At 38.3% G+C, this 21,681-nt stretch overlaps 1 protein-coding gene across 9 annotated transcripts in view; it reads left to right on the top strand.

Annotated features, from left to right (window-relative positions):
- The window catches only part of mbnl3 (muscleblind-like splicing regulator 3), a 40,495-nt gene that overhangs the window by 6,168 nt on the left and 12,646 nt on the right, over window positions 1-21,681 (top strand). For all 9 annotated transcript variants that reach the window (XM_079892588.1, XM_079892587.1, XM_079892585.1 and 6 more), the window contains exons 2-5: window positions 5,155-6,261; window positions 19,452-19,616; window positions 19,708-19,908; window positions 20,536-20,769. In XM_079892588.1, coding sequence (XP_079748714.1) covers window positions 6,088-6,261; window positions 19,452-19,616; window positions 19,708-19,908; window positions 20,536-20,769 — 774 coding nt within the window. In that variant the 5' untranslated portion in view covers window positions 5,155-6,087. The remainder of the gene's footprint in view (window positions 1-5,154; window positions 6,262-19,451; window positions 19,617-19,707; window positions 19,909-20,535; window positions 20,770-21,681) is intronic.

The raw sequence follows: 21,681 nt of genomic DNA, 5'->3' as shown, positions 1-21,681 counted from the left end.
TGCATGTGGGGAGCATGTGCTGTGCTGGTGGAGCTGCAGTATGTGCTGGTCATGCTGGGCTGGCCTTGTATGCGTCAGCTCTGTGGTATGAAGGTTATGTTGTGGCGCTCCAGTGCTGCTGAGCGCTGCAGTGCGTTGGAACAGCAGACTCCTCTCTTTCCTGCCTTGACCTCTGCCAACTGACCCTCGCACTCCCACTGCTGTCTCTGAGGATGAGTACGGCAGAGGCAGAGGACCAGATTCAATCATGCGTTGGTTCTGCATATCATTCCGATGTAGTTCGTTCACTTGCTTTTCTGAGCTTATTTGGGAACTCTGTGCCACTGAGTGTCAGAGTGTCAGTGGTGGCAACCCCGTATTGAAAATGCTTATCATCTGAGTGCTGCGCCTGTTTGCCCATCATCACCTTCCCAGCATTTCAAGGTCAGCTTTAGTTACGATTACGATTATGCAGCCGCATTGCTCCATTTTCCCTATTCACACATTAGTCATGTCCCAAAGACTGAGCTTCCATGAAAAATAAAATGTTCAAAAGGCCCCGTGGCCTTTGGTTTATTTACATAAGCAAAATGTTGCACTCCGTTGGGACCTGAAAAAAAGACACGTCTGCAGAATGTTGCTTCATCAAGCCATGAGATTTGTGTTGGCTATTAAAATATATTGGTCGGCAGTTTATTTTTCCACATTGTAGTCTGTTTTTTTACCTCAATTTAATTAAAATTCCTCGTACATGACATGAGTTACAGTGAAAGGCTTTTTTGAAAATGGTTAAAACAGACCTCAAATGAACACTAAACAGTGTTTACTCTAGTGATCCCTGTAATTATTTTACCTAGGGCAGCTGTTGTCATATTGATCTGTATAATCGATAATTCCAAGATCTAAGATTAGCTCATTCAGCAAGTGTGTCTCAAATAGACAACGAATTCTGGTGACTGGTTTTCTTTTTTTTAAAGCATAGTAATGAAGTTTACCCTAAAACGAGGGTGAGTAAATTATTTCCATGTCGTTCCAAACCTGCATGTTTTTTATCTTTTCTGCGGTATACAAAAAGCAGATATTTTGAGAAGTTTTGTTTTTTTTTGTCCGTAAAATAAAAAGTCAATATGATCTGATGTTGTTTTGGACCCCATTGACTTTCATTACATAGGCAAAAACAGTTAAAACATTCTTGTATGTTCCACAGGCGAAAAAAGGGTTGGAACAAAATGAAGGTTATGAGGGTTAAATAAATTGACAGAATTTTAATTTTGGATGAACAATTCCTTTAAATTTGCAATGAAACAGATGTAACGACAGATCTTTTCTTCCGTATTGGGACGGACATCCGAGTGACATTTATTAGAGAATAAGAAAAAAATGTAGGGCAAGGACTTGGTTCTATCCATCGGTTGTTGACTGGATTGTGGAGGGGCGGCTTTAAGCAGACTAAATGATGAAGAAGTCCAGCATTCATCAACAGTCACAGTTGAAAAAGAAAAAAAAACTTTTGGTACCAATATGTACCTTTAAAGGAGAAGTTCACTTTTAAAATGAAAATTCTGTCATCATATACTCACCCTCATGTTGTTTCAAACCTGTATGAATTTCTTTCTTCTGCTGAACAGAAAAGAAGATATTTAGAAGATTATCAATAACCAGAGAGTTTTTGGGTCCCATTGACTTCCATAGTAGGAAAAAAATATACTATGGAAGTCAATGGGACCCAAAAACTGTCTGGTTACTGATAATCTTCTAAATATCTTCCTTTGTGTTCAGCAGAAGAAAGAAATTCATACAGGTTTGAAACAACATGAGGGTGAGTATATGATGACAGAATTTTCATTTTAAAAGTGAACTTCTCCTTTAAGGTACTTATATGAGCTCTTTAGGTACAAAGGTGTACCATTTGAAAGGGTACTGTCCTAGTGACGCTTTTGTACCTTTTTTTCTGAGAGTGAATAAGATCAATACCATGGATTTACAAAATAAATAAGGTGAATCTTCATTTCATGCCGACTTAAAGCATATAGCATTTAATTTAGCAGGAATAATGTTATTTCTCACAGACAGACAGTAGGTGGTTTTGTTGACTTTGTTGACGGTTTCAAACAGCACGCTAGTGCCTATATTGTAGCCAGGTTTTGATGAAAGATCTGTCTTCTGCTATACATTCCAGTTATTTACTTGATTCTTGTGTACATGGCCACATGCGGTGCCTGAAGGACACTGCTACAAGTGCGATGTGTATACAGCTCGGTGATCTTGTAGAAACAATACACACTCGCCACCTCCACACTTCTGATATTTACAGCCTCCTTTGTAGATCTGCGCCAGAAACACTCACACACGTATACTGTGCTGTATATCCTCCGCCCAGCCGTCTTTCTGCTGTAGAGAACATCAAAGTAAACCGACTACACAGCCAGCACTTACACTAGCCTGTATAACAATTGTACTACATATAACTGACGTTATTAGTATCGAGCACACGGTTATTTGTCTTCTTGTCTGTGCAATTAGAAATGAATGTTCTTTCTGAAGTGCATCAGGATTTAGGGTTTTAAGACTTTTTCTACCATTATTTTTTAAATCTCTTTGCAGGTTCAATGCAAGTTTAGATGCATCTAATCTAGCCTATATGTTTTTCAGTCGTGTGTTACTAGCTCTTTTCACAATAGTGTAGCTTTTCAATTTAACAAGCTAGTTTTTCCAATGTGCATTAAAAACGCTGCATTGCTGTTTTTAATGTCACATTGTATTGCATGCTCAGCCTGAGCACACTGAGGCAGTTCATATTCTGATCCCTTTTTGCATCGTTCAGATGGTTTATGAAACAATACATTAACTGATTACAGTCCCTGGTATCATTGGGGATGCATGGTATATCAGTACAGAATCGGTTATCGGCCTTCAATAGAGATGAATAAATTTTTTTTTTTTTAAATATTGGTACTAGCTGATATAAAAATTCTATTTTCTAAATGCATGTTATTGATCTTGTGAACAATTCATAAATTGTTGGTAAATAACTACTTTTTCAATAGAATATGTTGACTGCTCTTTACCTAGTTTAACTTTATAAATAACCTTGCTTTCCCAAAACTTTTGTCTTGCTTTTTTGCTTTTCATTCAGTCGTCCTAGATGAAACAATATGCCTTTCTTTTAGTGTTATCTGCTTTTATGCCTTTACAGTAAATACAGCTTGTAATAACTAGGCCAGACCTACACCAACCAGTCAGATTGCGTTTTGTCGTTCTACTTTGCATTAATAATTTACTTCATCACGTTGTATAATCAGTTCGAGACATCTATTTATAACAGGTCGCATTGTTTCGGGGGATGTGTGAACGTTAGCTTTGCAAGCCGCGAAGATAAAAATCATCCAATTTGGGAAATAATGATGATCATCATTGCGAGTGGGATTAGCAATCGTTGGGAGGGCAACGCTTGTACTACATATTAAGGTAACAGCGGCGTCTGTGGAGGGAATCAGACACATCGGCTGACGTCACGGCCACATGTTCTCTTCACGGATCACCTCTCCGTTCACCTGCTTACATATAAATGAGATAATTGGCCTTTCACTGTGCATGCAGGAAGCAGGTGTGGCTGAGGTACCATGCTGCTCTGAAACAGAGATGTGCTAACTTCAGTGCTGACAAACAGCTCAATGCAGGTCTGCGTTCCCCGGGGGGGCGTCTTCATCGATCTTACTGTAGGGCTGATATTGGGGGAGGGTGTGCTCACGTCAGCCTGCTGTAAAACCTACTTTCTGCTTTGCCTGGTGTTACGTTGCGCTGTATTTAGTGCCTTTGTTCTTGTATCTGGAGGTGGGTGTCATTAATTCAATTTCTATCCTCTCTCCCTCGTTTTCTCTCCCGATCTCCCTCATCCGCTCACCGCATTGCTCTCCTTCTGGACCGTCTGTCTGCGTGATCCCCCCCCCCCCCCTTCCTCCGTCTGTGTCTGTCGCTGTGAGACACAGGGACAGACAGATAGTATCTCCCTTAACCTCTCCTCTAATCCCTTCACTGTCTGCTCGTTCACCTCTGCATTATTTGTTTTCATTTTCCCGTCCTTTTATTTGTTTAGCCATCCCTCCCTCCCGCATCGGTTTCGAGTGTGCTTGGTCATCACAGCATTGATTATTCTTCACTGTACTGTCTCTTTATCTCTCAAGGGACCACATATCAGCTGTCAGACCCACCCAAGACACCCACTCACATCCCCCTGTTGCACCGCCCCCGGTATTTCACTTCTCCACCCTTGCACCTTCCCACATCGCCACGCGCATTGAATGAATGCGATAACGACCCATTCGCTTCTCCTTTCTTTTCCATTCTTCCTCCCACCTGTGACTCCGATGAGGCGCCGCAGCGATTGCCTGTACTTTAAAACCTTCCCATTAATGCTCCAGGGAAGCAAGAGAGCCACTCTCCTTCGGATTCAGCCAAGGAGCAATGCAATGACAAAGAGGGTGGGGAGACTAACGATCAATATATTAGGCTCCTCCTGATTGGTCGATTCACCTTGCCTGGTTGCATCGCAGCTGCGGATTGGCTGTTGCAGTGTTCACTGCTCAGCAGCTGCAGCTATGGGGATTTGCCCTTCCTCTCAGCTGCTCTACTTCCTTTTTCTCTCACAAAAGCAGCGTTCAGATCCTGAATGCTGAGAGTGGCATTCGCCGCATAGTTTATGGCCTCCGCAACGAGCGCCGTTTCGTTTTCTGCTAACTTTCTGTGACTTCGATCTGCCACACAGACATAAAGTGACGTTGCTGTCTCCCATGTGCTTTCTCTGTCTCTGTCCCTTTCTTTGCCTCCTCCCTCTTTTCCCTCCCTCCCTCCATCTCTTAATCAAGACACAGCCTTTGCATTGCTGGCTGCCTCCCGTCTGCACTCCTCCTCTACCTCTCGTGCACTCTCTCACTCGCGCTTTCTGCCATGCGCTTTCAGCCTCTCTCTGTTTGTTGCTCACCTCTGTATTCCCCAGTTACAGGTTTGCAACATAAACAGCTGCGGCTTCAGGCATTTTCTTTTGTTATTTTGTACTTCTGTTGTTTGTTTTTTGCGAAATATTCCTTTTGCGAAGTGTTTTTGCAGTTTTGAACAGGACAATCTGTTTTAACTGAGTTTGTTGCCTTTGCTTTTTGTGTCTTTTTGCAAAGGTAGGTTCTCCTGCTGCAAGAGGACTCTTAGAAGTGCGCGAGGACAAGTCACAGTGCGATGAAAGGAATGCAGGGAAAGCAGGAGGGATGAGAAAGCGATTCAAGTAAAAGAAGACTTGCATCACCATAAAGTGCCTCATCTGGATGCTGCGGAAGCCCTCCTCTGTGTCTGCACTCCCATCCTGGCTGGTCTCTGCTTCGGAACGCTCTTTTCCCCGCTGACTTGAGCGGTGTGCGCTTGGCCTTGGCATGGGCTATATTTCACCCTGACAGTCAATCAACCCATTTGCCTGTTCCTCGATTCCAACTTCGCCTACTCGCCATTTCACCTTATAATACAAGGACACCAGTCGATTAGTTTCCCTTTTGGGTTCGCAAAGTGTTTCTCCCTTCACTTCTGCAGTCTCTCCATCCCTTGTGACCCAGACATGCAAGCATCTTTAGGGACTGCTCCGGCTATGGCAACAGGGCAGGGGGTTTCGGAAGCCTAAAATTAGAGAGAGAGTCCGTTTTACATCAATGCAAGAAAGCTATTTTAAACCCAGCGCTCCCGAGGGTGAGTCTAGACAGTGGGACGACCACTGCAGACAAATAGAAAGTGCCGCTCTACTCTACTTTTAATGCCTCGTTTTCCTGGAAGACAGCCGAAGATGCACCGCAGCATGTCACAGTGACCTACCCCACCTCAGCACTCTCGATTCGTCGCTCTCCCTACCTGACTTTCAACTAATCTCATATTCTCGTCATACTTACCCTTTGGTTAATCACTAGACTATGCCCCCTACCTGTCAATAAGAGAGTTTGTTTTTCATCTCTAGACTGGTAGTGTGAGGATCTCCTCGCCACTGTGCTCATTTTTTTGCAGCCTTTGTGCTTTATCACGCCTGGCTGCCCCACCCAAGCCCTCCGCTCACCCGCCACTCGCCGAGGGACCGCCATGGCCGTCAATGTGACCATGGGCCGCGACACCAAGTGGCTGACGCTGGAGGTGTGTAGAGAGTTCCAGCGAGGAACCTGCTCACGCTCGGACGCCGAATGCAAGTTTGCTCACCCCTCTCGCACGTGCCACGTGGAGAACGGCCGCGTCATCGCCTGTTTCGACTCACTCAAGGTAAATACACATGCACACATTATTATTGCACTGTGATATATTAACTATAAGGAGCATTATTTGAAGTTTTAGTGCAGATTAGATCACGCACAAACAATATTTAGTCATGTTGTCAACACCTCTAGGATCTTTTGCTGAGTAGTGGTCTCTCTCCAGCTGATGAAATCAGTCTTTGAGTGTATGTTTGTGTCATCCTAAAACACTGCAACCTCTGGTCTGGGATTGGTTAGTAATGATTAAAAAGATATGTGACATTCTTATTTCAATATGTCATAAAAAAAAATCTAAAAAATAATTGACTACCAATTAATGCTGGGAGTATTTACATGCTACTTCAAAAGTGCTAGGAATACCATGGTATATCCCAAAAACATGCTAATACTGTTGTATTAGCTCCAAAATAATCCATGGTGATTTTTGTTACTTTTTGTTCTTAAATAATGCTTTTCCTTGAACTGAACAGTTCCGTCAATTCCACCATCATTAACTCATAACTGTTCTCAATATTAATAATTAATCAGCATATTAGAATGATTTCTAAAGGATCATGTGACACTGAAGACTGGAGTAATGATGCTGAATTCAGCTTTGTCATCACAGTAGTTTAAGTTATTATTTGCTGATAATCTGACTCGACCATGAAGTCAGTGAGTAGGAACTCAGAAACTAGATCAGAGATTCATAAATGTATAATTCAGATGGATGTGAATCAGATCAACTGATTCATAAAAAAGAATGATTCATTCATTCATGATTCATCATTAGTGGATGTAAAGATTTTTAGTGATATTTATTTAGTTTCTTTCACAAAGCTGTTATATGCCATTAGACAACTTGAAATATAGTCATAATAATTACTTTTATGATGCATTCTTGGAGCTTTTGAGTGTGCAATCCCCATTCATTGTAACTGCATGAAAGATAACAACCAGCACATTAAATAATTTCTCCTTTTGTGAAAATACTAATATAGATTTTGAACATCAATGAGTAAATGCTGACAGAATCTTTGGGTGAACTGTCCCTTTAAAATTTGTATTTCCATAAACAGTTTATATTTATTGTTTTCAGCTTTAGGTGATTTCTTGATTTATAAGCTCAAATGTGAACCTGGACCATAAAACCAGTCACATGGGTCAGTTTTTTGAAATTGAGATTTATTTATCATCTGAAAGCTGAATAAATAAGCTTTCAAATGGATGTATGGTTTGTTAGGATAGGACAATATTTGGCCGAGATACAACTATTGAAGATCTGGAATATGAGGTTGCAAAAAAATAGAAACATTGAGAAAATCGCCTTTAAAGTTGTCCATTTATGTTCGCGATTGTGCTGTATTCACTCACAAAAATAAATGTTTTTATATTTTTACGGTAGGACATTTACAAAATATCTTCATGGAACATTATCTTTACTTAACATCCTAATGATTTTTGGCATAAAATAAAAATCAATAATTCTGACCCATACAATGTATTGTTGGCTTTTGCCACAAATATACCCGTGCGACTTGTGACTGGTTTTGTGATCCAGGGTCACAAATGTTATACCTTTTATCTTCTGATTGTCCATGTTCATCTCAGGAAGCAACTCTCTGGACCTGTGGGTCAATCAGGACTCTGAGCATTGAGCTATGAGCACAACAAATGTGTTTGTGTGTTTATGTCTTTGCTTATGTGTTTATGTGCAGTGAAAGAGCTTGACAAGGCCCTCTCTGTCTGAGTGCAGCAGCTGTCTCCTCTTTTATTGAGCTAGAATGTATTATTTGGCCATTTTTTTGACTGTGGGCAGCATGTGTGGGGGAGCTCTGGATGAGGAGGAGTGAGAGAGAAAGCTACATGTGGCCTAGCAACAGCGCCAGCCGACTGGATACAGTAATCCCTATGAACTGTTTTACAGTTGTTAGCACTGTGTGCCAGTGGCCTGTGTAGATTAATTACTCATCCAATTGTTGGATTGTTTTTATCAGAACAGTAAAAGTAGCCAGCCGTCACTATCAGAAAAACTCGAGGTTAGATTGCTGTTATGACTGAGAGAGATAAAAGCTAGAGGAAATAAATGAGAGAAACTGTTTGCGGTTTATTCCTCATGATGTTCTTGTGTGTGTGCGTGTCTGAAGAGTTTAAAGCTACACTGTGTAATTTTTTTAAGTTGATTCTTAGCAAAAAACACTTTGTTCTTTCAAAAATATATGTGTTCATTAATGTGTAATTACTTGTACCAACTAATCAAGTATTCTCGTAAGCGTAGAATCTGCCATTTAGAATACATACGAGCGAGTCGCTGAATGGCGGCAGCCATGTTGCGCCTCCATCTTGAAAATACATTAGCCAAAGAGGGACATACCTGGAAATTCAAGCTTTGCCTTTCGCGCTTTTACACTCAGTGGCACCGTGACGAATGCGAGGGGGAGATTACTCGCGAATGCTGACAGATTTGAAATAATACGGCCACTGTAGGAGTTAAAACGCCCTCGGAATGGGAGGGTCTAGAAAGTAATATTCAGTTGGTAGTCATAAACAATTTCACCGCTAGATGGGAGAAAAGTGCCAGAATTCCATAACTACTAGAACTGCCGCAAGCGGTCATTTTGACCGCTATATTCCAAACTCTATCTTTAATGATAAATACCCAATTGAGAGATTAATGCATTTATTGTATTAATATGTCTTTAAAAAACAAAACAACACCAAACTGTACATTTAAACAAGTTTAATTATACATTTATAAATAAATAATATCCGTAGATGTCCTGAACAAAATGACGGAGTAGCCCATATTTGTCACAGTTCGATCGCGTCGCACCCGCCGACACACACACACACACCAACCATATTCCAGTATTGCAATCTTGACATTGCAGCCTGTTATAGCCACAATAAAATATAATAATAAAATAGTCAACCTAACATATAAAAATTCCACTGCTCTGTTTGTAGCCTAGTAGGCTAGCCTACAATTCGTACCATTTTGCGCATGTGAAGAGGATGATTTTTTCCGTCGATATTGGAACGTGAGTGAAGTACAAAGCCTATAATAAAGAAATAGTTTACCATCCAAATACATCACAAATGTTGAAACATTTTGATTCTAATTAGAGAGTTACGTGAGCCCAACGCCGCTTACTTTCACTTTCGCTTATAACGCATTTCATTTTGGCTTGTTTATAGTTATTTTTTCATTCTTGTTCTGTTCTGAATATCATTACATTTAAATGATTTGTTGTTGAATATGTTTAGTGTATTTTTAACCACATTTTATTGTTGTGTATATTGGTATAGCCTATAATAATACCGCGAAATTCCGTGCGGTCAATATGACCGTCTATGGCCGAAATAGGTAAATATGTTCATTTGTTTTTTTGCCTTATGTGTAATTTATATGAAAAACATTTTAAATGAAAATACAGACACTTTTAGGAAAAGTCAGGTACCAGCAGGATTGTATTTATTTTTTCAACAAAGTTATTGCAGATATAAAATTCAAACGGTCAAAATGACCGCCATGGCCGTTCTAGTGTTAAATGCTGCCTGTTGAAGTGCTAAGAGGCGCACAAAATGTCGACATGAAACGGGAATTGCGATTGTCTTTTCTTCTCTATTATTGTGACATACTGTATATCCGAGTGAAACTGCTTCTTGAATATGAATAATGTAGGGCGGGACTTGATTTTGTTTGTCGTAAATTGATTGGATCATTGTTGTTTGGTAATATCTGCGATGTCGTGTGAGTGACAGCTTATTGTCCCGCCCTCACGCTGGTGCACACGTCATCAGAGAAGAGATGTTGTTGTAAGGGGAAGGAAAGTTAACGATTTTGATGAAAGAATATATGGACGCATGTAAAAAAAAAAAAAAAGAGGTGTATGGATAAATCATTTATATTATAAAACAATCACGTGTTTTATATATGATGAAGCACTGTAATGACCTCTTAACCGAACAGCAAAATTAACTCTATATTTAATTATTTTTTCCGTTTTGTACTGTATGGTAACATTTGTAATCAGTGCACTGTATGTTACACTGTTTAATAATGCTTCTTGAATCTATTGAAATGTCACTTCTTTGTACAAAAAACCTTGAGACAAGACAAGCCTTTGCATGCAGAACCTCTCTGCTAAAAAAAAAACTGGCAGAGAAACATGCTCACATGCTCATGCTAATGTCATTGGGTGCTTCATACTTTTCTAGGTGGTCCGACCAATCAATTTTAAATCAATAAAAAAAGAACAAATCATCAGCAACCACCCAGAACAACAGCATAGCAACATGCTAAAAAAACATGCTGAACAACTGGCATCCACCCATAGTACTAGTATGCCGGACACTAGTGTTGTGGGTGGTTGCCAGGGCATTGCTACGTAGTTGCTAAAGTGTTCTGCAGTTCAAAAAAGTTCAAAAATCTTGCAAGATCTCAGGTTTTGAGTGCAGCCCCCTTCAATCACGATCATTGCATTTTTTTATGTTAAAATAATTCCAGCATTTATCTCCAAGCCCAATCTCATCCCCCCAGGCCTCTCTCTCCTCTGCACCCCTCCACACCTCCACATATCTTCTAATTTATCGACATCAGCTAATGGCTGCTGTTCTGTTCTTCCTTCCACTAGACCCTGATGCACAATGTCTTGCTTTTTGCTGTTTGTTGGCCATTAATCTGGTTTGTTTTGCTTGAAAACGTATCAGGGATGCATGAATTAGGTAGTCAGCTAGTCCATGTAAATGTGATTGAGTTATTGATGCTGGCACAGGCTTCTGTCTGAAAAACCAAATTAGCAGGTACTGTCATTGACTGCGTCTTATTCACATGAACATGAGTTGAAAAGTTATTTTTAGAAAATAGGACAACTAAATGGCCACTGAGAGACACTGTTCCAGGAAGTACATTTAATGGGGACATTTGGAAACCATGATTTTCCTTGCTCTTTTGCAATAAAAGAGTAGATGTACTTAGTAAATATTGAATATTAATATATAATAATAATATATTAATATAATGTGAATATTAAAGTGCCAATCAAAAGTGTGAAGGCAGTTTTTTAAATGTTTTTTAAAGTTCCTAATGCTCACCAAGGCTGCAATATGTTTGATTTAAAAATACAGTGTGTACAGTAATACTGTGAAATATAAATAATTATATCTATTTGAATATATTTTAAGGCAAGACACCCCAGGTAAATAGGGTAAAAAATTAACTACTAGCCTATATATTTCACCGTACTTCCCCTGCTGATTGATTACATTAAGAATTGCAAAGATTGCAGGTTTTCCAAAATGTTATGTTTAAATATGAAAATGAGGTATTATCTAATTAAATATGAACTAATTTGACTACATTTAAACCAATTTTGGATCTCTTTTTATCACTCCATACATCAGAAAATAATGTCAACAGCCAGAAAAAAAATGTTAAATAAAATCAGGCAAATTATATATGAACAAACCCCTCAATAAAAACCTTCAGAATATAAATAGGAATACAAATGTAAAGTTTGGTGTGTGTTACTGAAGTAGAGATTTCTGACTCAAAAATAATTTTGAGAAAACAGATGTACTTTAATTGAAACGTACAGACGCAGATAGATAAAGTGCTATAAAAGATACACTTAAAAGTGTGTTTTGAATGGTTTCTTTCCACTAGTCTGAAAAAACACTTTATGAAAAGCTAAAATCAAAATTGACAGATGCATGAACAGTTCAAGGGTCTTTTATTGTCATTCCATACACATTTTCACATGAAGGAACGAAAGTAAGTACTAAGGTCCCGGTCAAAAACACAAGATAAAAACATTAACCAATAAAACATTAGAAACTAGAGTGTATGTCTAAGCAGCTTCGTCAATAAATAGCACAATAATAATAACAAACTAGAATAGACAATGCAAGAATAAAAACTTAAAATAAATAATAAAAATTAGGACATAAATAGTCAAATATTGTTGCACATAAAATGTCGTTATGCTTAATATTTTACTGGAAACTAGTAAAAAAACAATTCAGGATTCTTTGATGAATAGGAAGTTACATTTGATTAAAAATAGAAATCTTTTGCAACAATAGCTACGTTTGCATGGAATGAAATCATTCCAGTTGATGAAATTTGATGATAGTGTTACTTGAATGCTAAATAAGTGATCGGGTAGTTGAGCATGTTTATATGTAACAAGCTACAAATCTGATTTGATCTTTTGACATGCACTCACTGAATATACAGAGCCTCCCGCTGTTTGCACATAAAAGCCATCCTCCTTTACTTAGTTTTAGAAAGCAGACTTAATATTTATCTATTTCGTGTCCTAATTAGGAGATGACGAGCACATGGAGCTTTGTGCTGTGCTGCTTATTTATCAAGTAGTAAAAATGCCCCTTCCCGCACCCAAACCAAATGGTCTGTGTATGAGAGTCTGAAGCAAGGATCGCTGGGACGACATCGCCCTGCACGTCTTTACAGACGAGAAGTGAAAAGAGAATTTTAGAATGTAGGGATGAGTGATACTTATACTGATATTTTTGTTAAAATTTTAACGATACCGATACTGATTAAGAAAATCATATATACATTACACATACTAGTCATTAATAACAAAGTTATCACAAAAGCAAAAAAAAAAAAAATAAAAAAAAAAAAATATATATATATATATATATATATATAATATATATACATATATATATATATAAAATGAGTACTAACTAATATAGGTGCAAAAATTATCTTGTATTTTACAGAAATTTTGGAATAATTATTATTATTAGTAGTAGTATTAAATAATATTATAGTAATTAACTATACCAAATATGAATAAAATAAACTATAAATACCATGTCATATCATATATCATTGCATATTTCCGTATATTTATCAACAAGTGAATAGCAGCCGCACACCAAACTAGATTTCCTTTCTGCCACTCTCTTTATCTCTCTCAGTTTAATGTGGAAATAAGTGTCTTTGTGTGTGTGTGTGTGTGTGTGCGTGCGTGTGTGTGTGTGTGTGTGTGTGACTGCATGGCTGTAAACTCAATTCTCACAGTCATGTGACACAGGCCTGCTAAATATGTCAGGGTTTTTTTGGCACAAAACAAAAAAAGACTTAAAACATTTGTAAGTGATGCAGAAACTCGCATTTTGTATTGATATCATCTTAATATCAACTTTTTTTTTTTTAGGTATTGATGCCAAATAAGTAGCTTTTGAGTATCGATACTGTAGTATTGAGTTGCTCATCCCTATTTGAATGACACACACAACAGATTACAATCGGATTATTAGGGTATAATGTAAACGTAGCTAATGTAAATGTCTTTACGGTCACTTTTGATCAATGTAATGCAACCATTCTACAAACATTAACATCACAAAAACATGATCATAGACTTCCGCATCCCCACTACCCTATATAGGACAAGTGGTACAGAGGTAACTTACATATTAAAATCATAAAGTTGCACTCATTAACAAAAGTTTTATAAATGAATAGCTCTTTTGAAAAATGTTTACATGATGTACACTCATATGAGACTGACACCAGTCATGCTGATAGTCTAATAAAAGCATGCATGGAGTGGGTCGCTTTATGGGGGCCACCATGTTGAAATCACATGACCAGTTAAATACTACTCACTTAGAAGTTACTCTTGCTAGGCTTTACACCACAAGTCCTAGACAATTGCCATATTGTCCATCGCAACATGAAGAAGTACTGAGTTCACCTTTAAAGGTACAGTAGCAAAAACAGCTTGTTTACTAAAAGGAGGGTAAATTGTATTGAAAAAATGAAATAATGATGTTTTTGGCACAACATATATTGTCTAAGATTGTTGGGGAATATAATCTCTTTTAAAAAATGCTTTTTTAACAAGGAAAATCGCCATCATGAAAAGGTTCAGCGCTCAGATTTTAATTGAGGTTTATTGTGGTATAATCAAATATGCAGTCTGCTTTCTCCATTTGTACAGTCTCTCTTTTTCTTCCTCCCTCTCCCTTTCTTCCTCACTGGCCAATCAGTAGTTAGGAGACAGCATGAGGCAAAACTTACTCTCGGTTGCCGGGTGTGTTACCATGACGACGCAGAGGAGATCCCTGACCTAGTCCATCCTACATGACATGACTTACAGCTTTTCATCTCTGCAATGTTTCTTCTCGTGGGGACACTTGTCAGAGCCCTCTGCACATTTGTTGCATCTCTCTGTGGTGACAACCTGTGTTGTCTTTATCACTGTGTACTATTGAAATGAGCGGCATGTTCTCATTGTCTTCCAGAATGTTAAAGCTTGGCTGTGAGGCTGGTTCTCATGTGTGCTTTGGCAGGATCACCTGTCTGCTCCTTCGAGACGGTCTGCTCATTACCGGCACACTCCCACAACACACGCCGCTGATGCAATTGCTCTCAATGTCAGTGTGTGAAAGCGACGTACAAGTGTCAGGGCACGCAATTAACAATGTTACACAAATCTGTGACTGTGTACATCCTTGCATGTGAGTTTCTTACCTATGATGGTTTTATGGAGAGGAATTGAAGCGGGGTGGTGTTTGGTATCGTATCAGGCTCAGACGGCACGACCTCCGACCGTCCCATTAACCACTAAACCAGATCGTTCATAGACTGACTGATGCATGTTGCACACAAAAGCAATGGTGTAAAGTATTTGAGTAAATGTAATTAGTTCCTGTACTTAAGTATCTTTTTGGCTACTTTGTAGTTTGACTGAGTATCAAAGCTGTTAGCAACCTTTACTCTGCTTTTCATGTACTCTTTACTCCAATATATTTGCGATGAGTTATGCAATTACTCGTTACATTTTGCATGGCACCTAACTTTTTCTGCAGCAGTTTATTTCTGCTACAAAAGAAGTGATATCGCCATCTACAGGGCATTGAAGGTACTATATCTCGTGTGTTTTGCCCATACCCACCTAAAATTATCAACAAGGCTACTTTATGTGAATGCGAGTGCATTAGCAGGTAGTTGCTGAATCGCAGGTGTTTCATATATATATGAAATGAGGGCATGGCTGCAGCCGGTGATGATGAGGCCGAAAGTAACCAGCACGTCCAGTGCAAGTAGGCTTTTACTATTTAAATTTACTCAACATTATTTTATTTATCCGTTATATTGAAAAAACCTTTTTGAAGGATATTGGTTTACTTCTGTTCTTTTTGAGCACTTGAGCTCAACTGAGACTTGAGTGTTTTAGACGTTTAAGAGGCTGTTGTGTCGACCTTGATTTATTGCAATTTTGAGGTGTTCAGTTTTATTTTGATTGCTCTCGTCATAAATCAACTGTTTCCTGTTTTTCATTGGCATATCTCTTAGGTGTTGCGAACTACTGTATTTTTGAGCCTATCTACATTCAGTACTAGTAAAATACTTAAGTACTGTTAAAATCAGATACTCTTTTACTCAAGTCTTTACTACTCAAAAAACTTTTTCTGAGGGAACAGCCATTTGGGTGTACGAAACCATTGTGGACGTTATTGTTTGCACTTATTCAATCTCACATTCATTACTGGAACTGTGTTCTAGAAATAAATTTGATATTGATATGAGGGTGGGTAGGCAGGCATTGATTCAGAGGCATAAGGTACTGTAAGTATTACATACAACAATGCAACACTAATAAAACAATGCATTGACATTTACTTTTTACTTTTGATACTTAAGTACTTTTAAAAACGAGTACTTCTGTACTTTTACTTAAGTAAAAATCGGTCTTTACAACTTTTACTTGTAACGGATTAATATTTCACTCAAGTAAGGAAGTTGTGTACTTTGTCCACCTCTGCAAAAATATGAAATTTTTTCAACGTTGATAAGAAAAATAAGAAATGTTTCTTGCAGCAAATCAGCATATTAGAATGAAAACATTTCGAATTACTGTTTTTACTGTATTTTTGATCAAATAAATGCTGCCTTATGAGCATAAGAGACCTCTTTCAAAAACATTTAAAATCTCACTGGCCCCAAACGTAAACAACAGTAATGTATAAATGTATTTCAGCTCACTATATTTTAATACATTATACTGTGTTTAGTATGAGTTTAGGTTGATTAAATAATTATTTACTTAATTTAATAACAATGTTTGTGTATTGAAAATATTTAAATGTCGTAGTTTAAGTTAAAGAATACCAAATGCCAATTCTTAGGTGATGTATATGCTTACTCTTCCAGCGGGCTCTGATGGGATTCTCAGATGGCATGATGCAGGGAGACCGATGGATGAACATTGCTTGTTGTGATGTACTTTAACACACTATCACAGGGTTTGCAGTGAATGTCATCTTTATTTATAGAGAAACGCTCCAATTCTAATTATATTGAACTCGCTTCATTTACAAGTGAGCCAAGGGCACAGCTCTTGACCAGAACAGGCTGCGATGTGGACATGACTTTATGCCATCTGACTACGTGCGACTAGGTGTCATATGGGGCTGCCTGTGTGGGAGTTGCATTGAATGATGCAGCAGTTGGATGGTGGAACATCTCCAACTCCTCGACAGCACACATAGATTACACTGTCCCTGGCCTGCATGCTGACACTCCAGACACCCACTCTCATCTCCATTAAGTGCACCAGATCACACTGGCCAGCAAAGAGACACCCCCACACTCACTCACTTCAAATTTTGTTAGGACTTCATCACTGTTTAAAGCCGCCCAGAGGCTACTGAAGACACAGACAAGTGTTTAAATTGCTGTTGGTGGTGGACAGTTATACATCTCATTCATATGGAGTGACAGTTTGACATTCCGTCTGAACTGTTAGCCTTGCACAGATGCCATTTGTATTCATTGTTTCCCCAAATTTCATTTGGATTCCATAAGGGTTGCATCAGAATTCCATTCAGATTCCATCCTGTTGGAACCACGTGTTGCATGCTACGCAGCTCAATTCGATTTGTGAGCCCAACAACCCATTAAAAGCTGTGATGACTTGAGTAAAAATAGAGTCTCTTATCTAACCAAAGAAAGAAAAAGAATGAAAAGTTTTTCAGCAAATCAAATCACTGTTGCCTTTGCATGCCTGCTGACGAAGATAGTTGTAACTCTTCAGGCATTCTTGCAGATGATGTTTGTAAAGAGCAACATGAAGCATTAAGATGTGTTTAAACTCTTCCTCCCTCAGATCTGAATGCATTAAAGGAAGAAATGCAGTGCACCAAACCATGTTTTTTGTTAGTTTTTTTAAGCACTGAAGATTTGCGCTGAAGGAGTACAAATCTTCCTTTAGAATAAAATGTCTACATGACATTAGACTCTTTTCTTTTTTTTTTTCTTCATAGAATATTTGCTTTCTTTAATACGGAATTAATTTCTCTGTTAAATGAAATTGACATTTTTCCATAATTTATTCACCAAACAAGCCAAGTAGGCATGTTTTTTTTCTTTCTTTCGTAAACAAAAATAGATGTTTGACAGTCCAATCTGCTCTTTTCCATGCAATTGCAGTGAAAGACTTGTTCTGTCAAGCTCCAGAAATGAATGGCCATATAAGTAGTCTGCATAACTTATTATTCAAAGTCTTTTGAACCCATATGAAAGCTTAAGTTAGGCCTAAATCTAAATATTGTTGATACCATGGTCACCATTCACTTTTATTGTGTGTAAAAGAGCGACACACATTCTTTTATATCAGGTCTTTGGTTTTCTACAGAAGAAAGAAAATCATTATGAGCAACATAAGGTTATAATAATAAATTATAACAGAATTTTCTCTTTTGGATGAACTATCACTTTAAGAAAGAATGATTAATCTGTCGGAAACATTTGTGTTTGTAATATTTCATCAAATTGTATGTCGCTCCACCTCTGAAACAACTTTCTTTTTCAGCCAATTTCAGCAGTATTTTTTAATTAACCTCTTCCCTAGATTAACATTAATAGGGGTAGTTCACCCAAAAATGTCTTACTCTCATGACACTCCTAACCCATAAAAATGTGGATACACATATAAAGATATCACATATTGTAAACGTCGAAGCTTGTTTAAGCCTCTTTGTTTATCATATGTGACTCTTTTAATGTATGTGTGTTTATATGTGAATAAAAACCTAAATTGAATCTGTTCTTCCTATAAAGCAAACTTATCTCTTCCAAAGACTTGGTTTAAACCACTCGAATCATATGGATGCATTCTGTCTGTATGACCTTTTTAGATATTCAAAGTTTTGGTTTCCTGAACTTTCAATGGAGGGATAAAATCCTCCAAAAGGTTCCATCAAAAATATCTTAAATTGTGTTTTTAAGATTAACCAAAGTTTAATATGTTTGGAATGACATGAGGGTGAGTAAATGATGACAGTATTGTCATTTTTTGGAGAAACTGTCCCTTTAAGTTTTAAGTTTAACAGCTCTATTAGTCGACCGTTGTTACCATTTCCTAATTGTTATAGGCTAGCATGCAATTCTCAGTTCTTTTGTACCATAGGTCTCTGCTCCATTTCTCCATCCCCAAGAGCTCCATAACCTGAAAAGGGTAGAAAATTTAAGAAAAGAAATTTATGTTAAGGGAAATAGAGAAGGTTTATCCATAGAACATCAGCCAGAGTGTTTAACTGTCAGACTGATGGAACGACATCTTTCCCTACTGGGTTATTACAGTACCTACGCAGTGCAGAACAAATGGCATTGCTCCATGGGTTCATTGAGTTTGTCTCGCAGCTAATCGACCCCGCTCATGAACGTTTGGTGTGTGTATTTAACCGTGTCTGCTGCTCGCCCATCAACATGTTGCTCGGACAGCTGGGTGATAAGCATCATGCTATGCATCCAATCCATATGTAGTATGAGTGTGTACAACAGCCACAAGGGCTATATAATCTGTCAGCCGCACAGACGGGCAGAAAGGGAAGGCTGTCACTGTCAATTCATTTGGAAGTAGTGAATTTTTTTGCCCAATGCTGTCATTTTGCTGTTTCGTCTGATCGTTTGATATTCAGACCTTCCAGCACTCCTGAGATTATGCTATTTTCTTTTCATTTTATTGGGTTTTGGATGTTTCTATTGTAGTGAAAAGTTGGCAACGGTACTGTCAAATATCTAGGGATTCCTGTTTAATTTATCCTTTCAATCATGGAGTCCTTATCTTCCTGTCACACTGCACGAAGTCTTGGATCTTTTAGTAGCTGAGATTCAGTGCAATTCATCTCTCTGTCTCTCTCTGTGTCTCCCTCTTCAACCCCTCTAAGGGACGCTGTACACGTGATAACTGTAAGTACCTGCATCCTCCGCCTCATCTCAAGACCCAGCTGGAGATAAACGGCAGGAACAACCTGATCCAGCAGAAGACCGCAGCCGCCATGCTGGCCCAGCAGATGCAGTTCATGTTGCCTGGAGCTCAGCTGCAGCCTATCGTGAGATCAGATTTTCATAACCAATAACGTCACGATCATTTCTGTCGGCTTGAAAACATTGGTTTATTATCCCTTGTTGTCTCCTATCCAGACCTCTTTCCCAGTTACGCCTTCCTTGGCCAACAGTCCGAGCATGGCTTTCAGCCCATACCTGAGCCACATGAGCCCGGGCATCAGTCTCATGCCCGAGCTTCTGCCCAGCGCCCCCGTGCTGGTCCCGGGGAGCCCCACCGGCATGGCCATGGGCAACGGAAATTCAACGCAGAAACATGTTCGCACAGACAAACTTGAGGTGTTGAACAGTTAGTGATCTCTAATAATATCACTATAACTGTTGCTAAACATACATATTTGGCATGTAACTCATTCCACACTGCTACAGACATGAAATATATCTCAAATTGCGTTCTGTCACTTTTCCAAAGCCATCACACTTTTAGTTAACAGTTTGGTGATAAAACAATATATATGCATGGTTTGCAATAAATGTAAAATTTTCTATAGATATAATCAACAACTTTAAATGAATCGTTTTTATTTCTATATATATATATGTGATATTTGCAATGCTTTATGGGATTGTAGTTCTGTATTTTTTTATTGTAGTTCTTTCCCTCACTTAAGCCGTTAAGTACACTTTTTGTTATATTGTGATGCACCTCATAGCTGGTTGATTTGGTTCTGTTTAACAAAGATCTTTTTTTTTTTATTCCTGTGGGAAAAAATTAATGAAAAAAATCCAATGATCCAATGTTACTAAAAAAAGTGTGTGGGCTCTAATGCACTCTATAGCAACACCCTGGCAACCACTCACAACACAGAGTTAAACAAAGGCCACTCACATTAAAATTACTGTCACTAAGGTTAATTTTCAGAATAACTAATGGGTGATAGGTAATCTCTGCTGTCCTGCTCCCAGGTGTGTCGAGAATTCCAGCGGGGAAACTGCACGCGTGGGGAGAACGACTGCCGCTACGCCCACCCAATGGAGGCCGCCATGGTGGACGGCAGTGAGAACTCGGTCATTGTTTGCATGGATTACATCAAGGGCCGCTGCACCCGTGACAAATGCAAGTACTTTCACCCTCCGGCTCACTTACAGGCCCGGATAAAGGCGGCGCAGCACCAAGCCAGTCAGAATGCTGCTGCCATGGTGAGTTACTGAGACGATCCCATTACAATGACAATCACACACACTAATTCTCATAATTACGACAATCACACATCATTTATACTGTACAGAAGGTGATGTTCTGTGTAAAAATGCCATCAGTAAAGACAGTAAGGCAACAATATAAAGTAGTAGTCATATTGAATAATTGGGCTAAACATAATTTAATGCACTGTTCAATGAAACTAGTTTAGCAAGTGAAGACCTTGATACATTTATCTAGAACCATTGTGTGGAAAGTGCTTTATTTTATCTATCCATCTGAATTTTGAAATTTATTTTAAAATGAATAAAATAAAGCATACATTTTCAAATAATTTGTAAATAAATTGTGAATTTTCGCGCTTGGGGGATAAATTAATCTAATCTAATAAAATTGTGTTATATCATAAATGCAAAGTCATTGTTATTTATTGAATTTGTTACATATTTAAATAAATTCTGACCATTTAATCATAAGCAGCTTGTTATGGCATAAATCGAAATGAATCAAAACTCAAACCACTTTATTTTAAAAAATGAATAACGTATTCATTATTATTAACATTCATCATTACCATTCATTATGTAAGGGATAATGTATAGCGAGGCGGTTGTTATAGCGAATAACAACCAAGACAAGCTGAACGGGACCCCGACGCGAAGTGGAGGGGTCTTGAATCAGCCTGAAGGGGTTATTCCCTATAACAACCGCCTCGCTCTACATTATCCCGCTTATTACATGGCTTCCTACAAAATAAATAAATAATTTGACGCAAATTATTGATTTAAAAACGATTGAAGAAAATAGTCCGTTCCGCGTCCATAGCAACGCTCTGTTTTTCATGGCAACGGTGTGTTATACTTAGCAGAATCTACATTGGAATTCAACCAAGCCATGTAATAATCAATGGT

The sequence above is a fragment of the Squalius cephalus genome (genome assembly GCF_949319135.1).
Source record: "Squalius cephalus genome assembly, chromosome: 14".
In the NCBI taxonomy this organism is placed as follows: Eukaryota; Metazoa; Chordata; class Actinopteri; order Cypriniformes; family Leuciscidae; genus Squalius; species Squalius cephalus.
The sequence above is the reverse complement of the archived record's forward strand: the minus strand, read 5'-3'. Positions and strand labels throughout refer to the sequence as shown.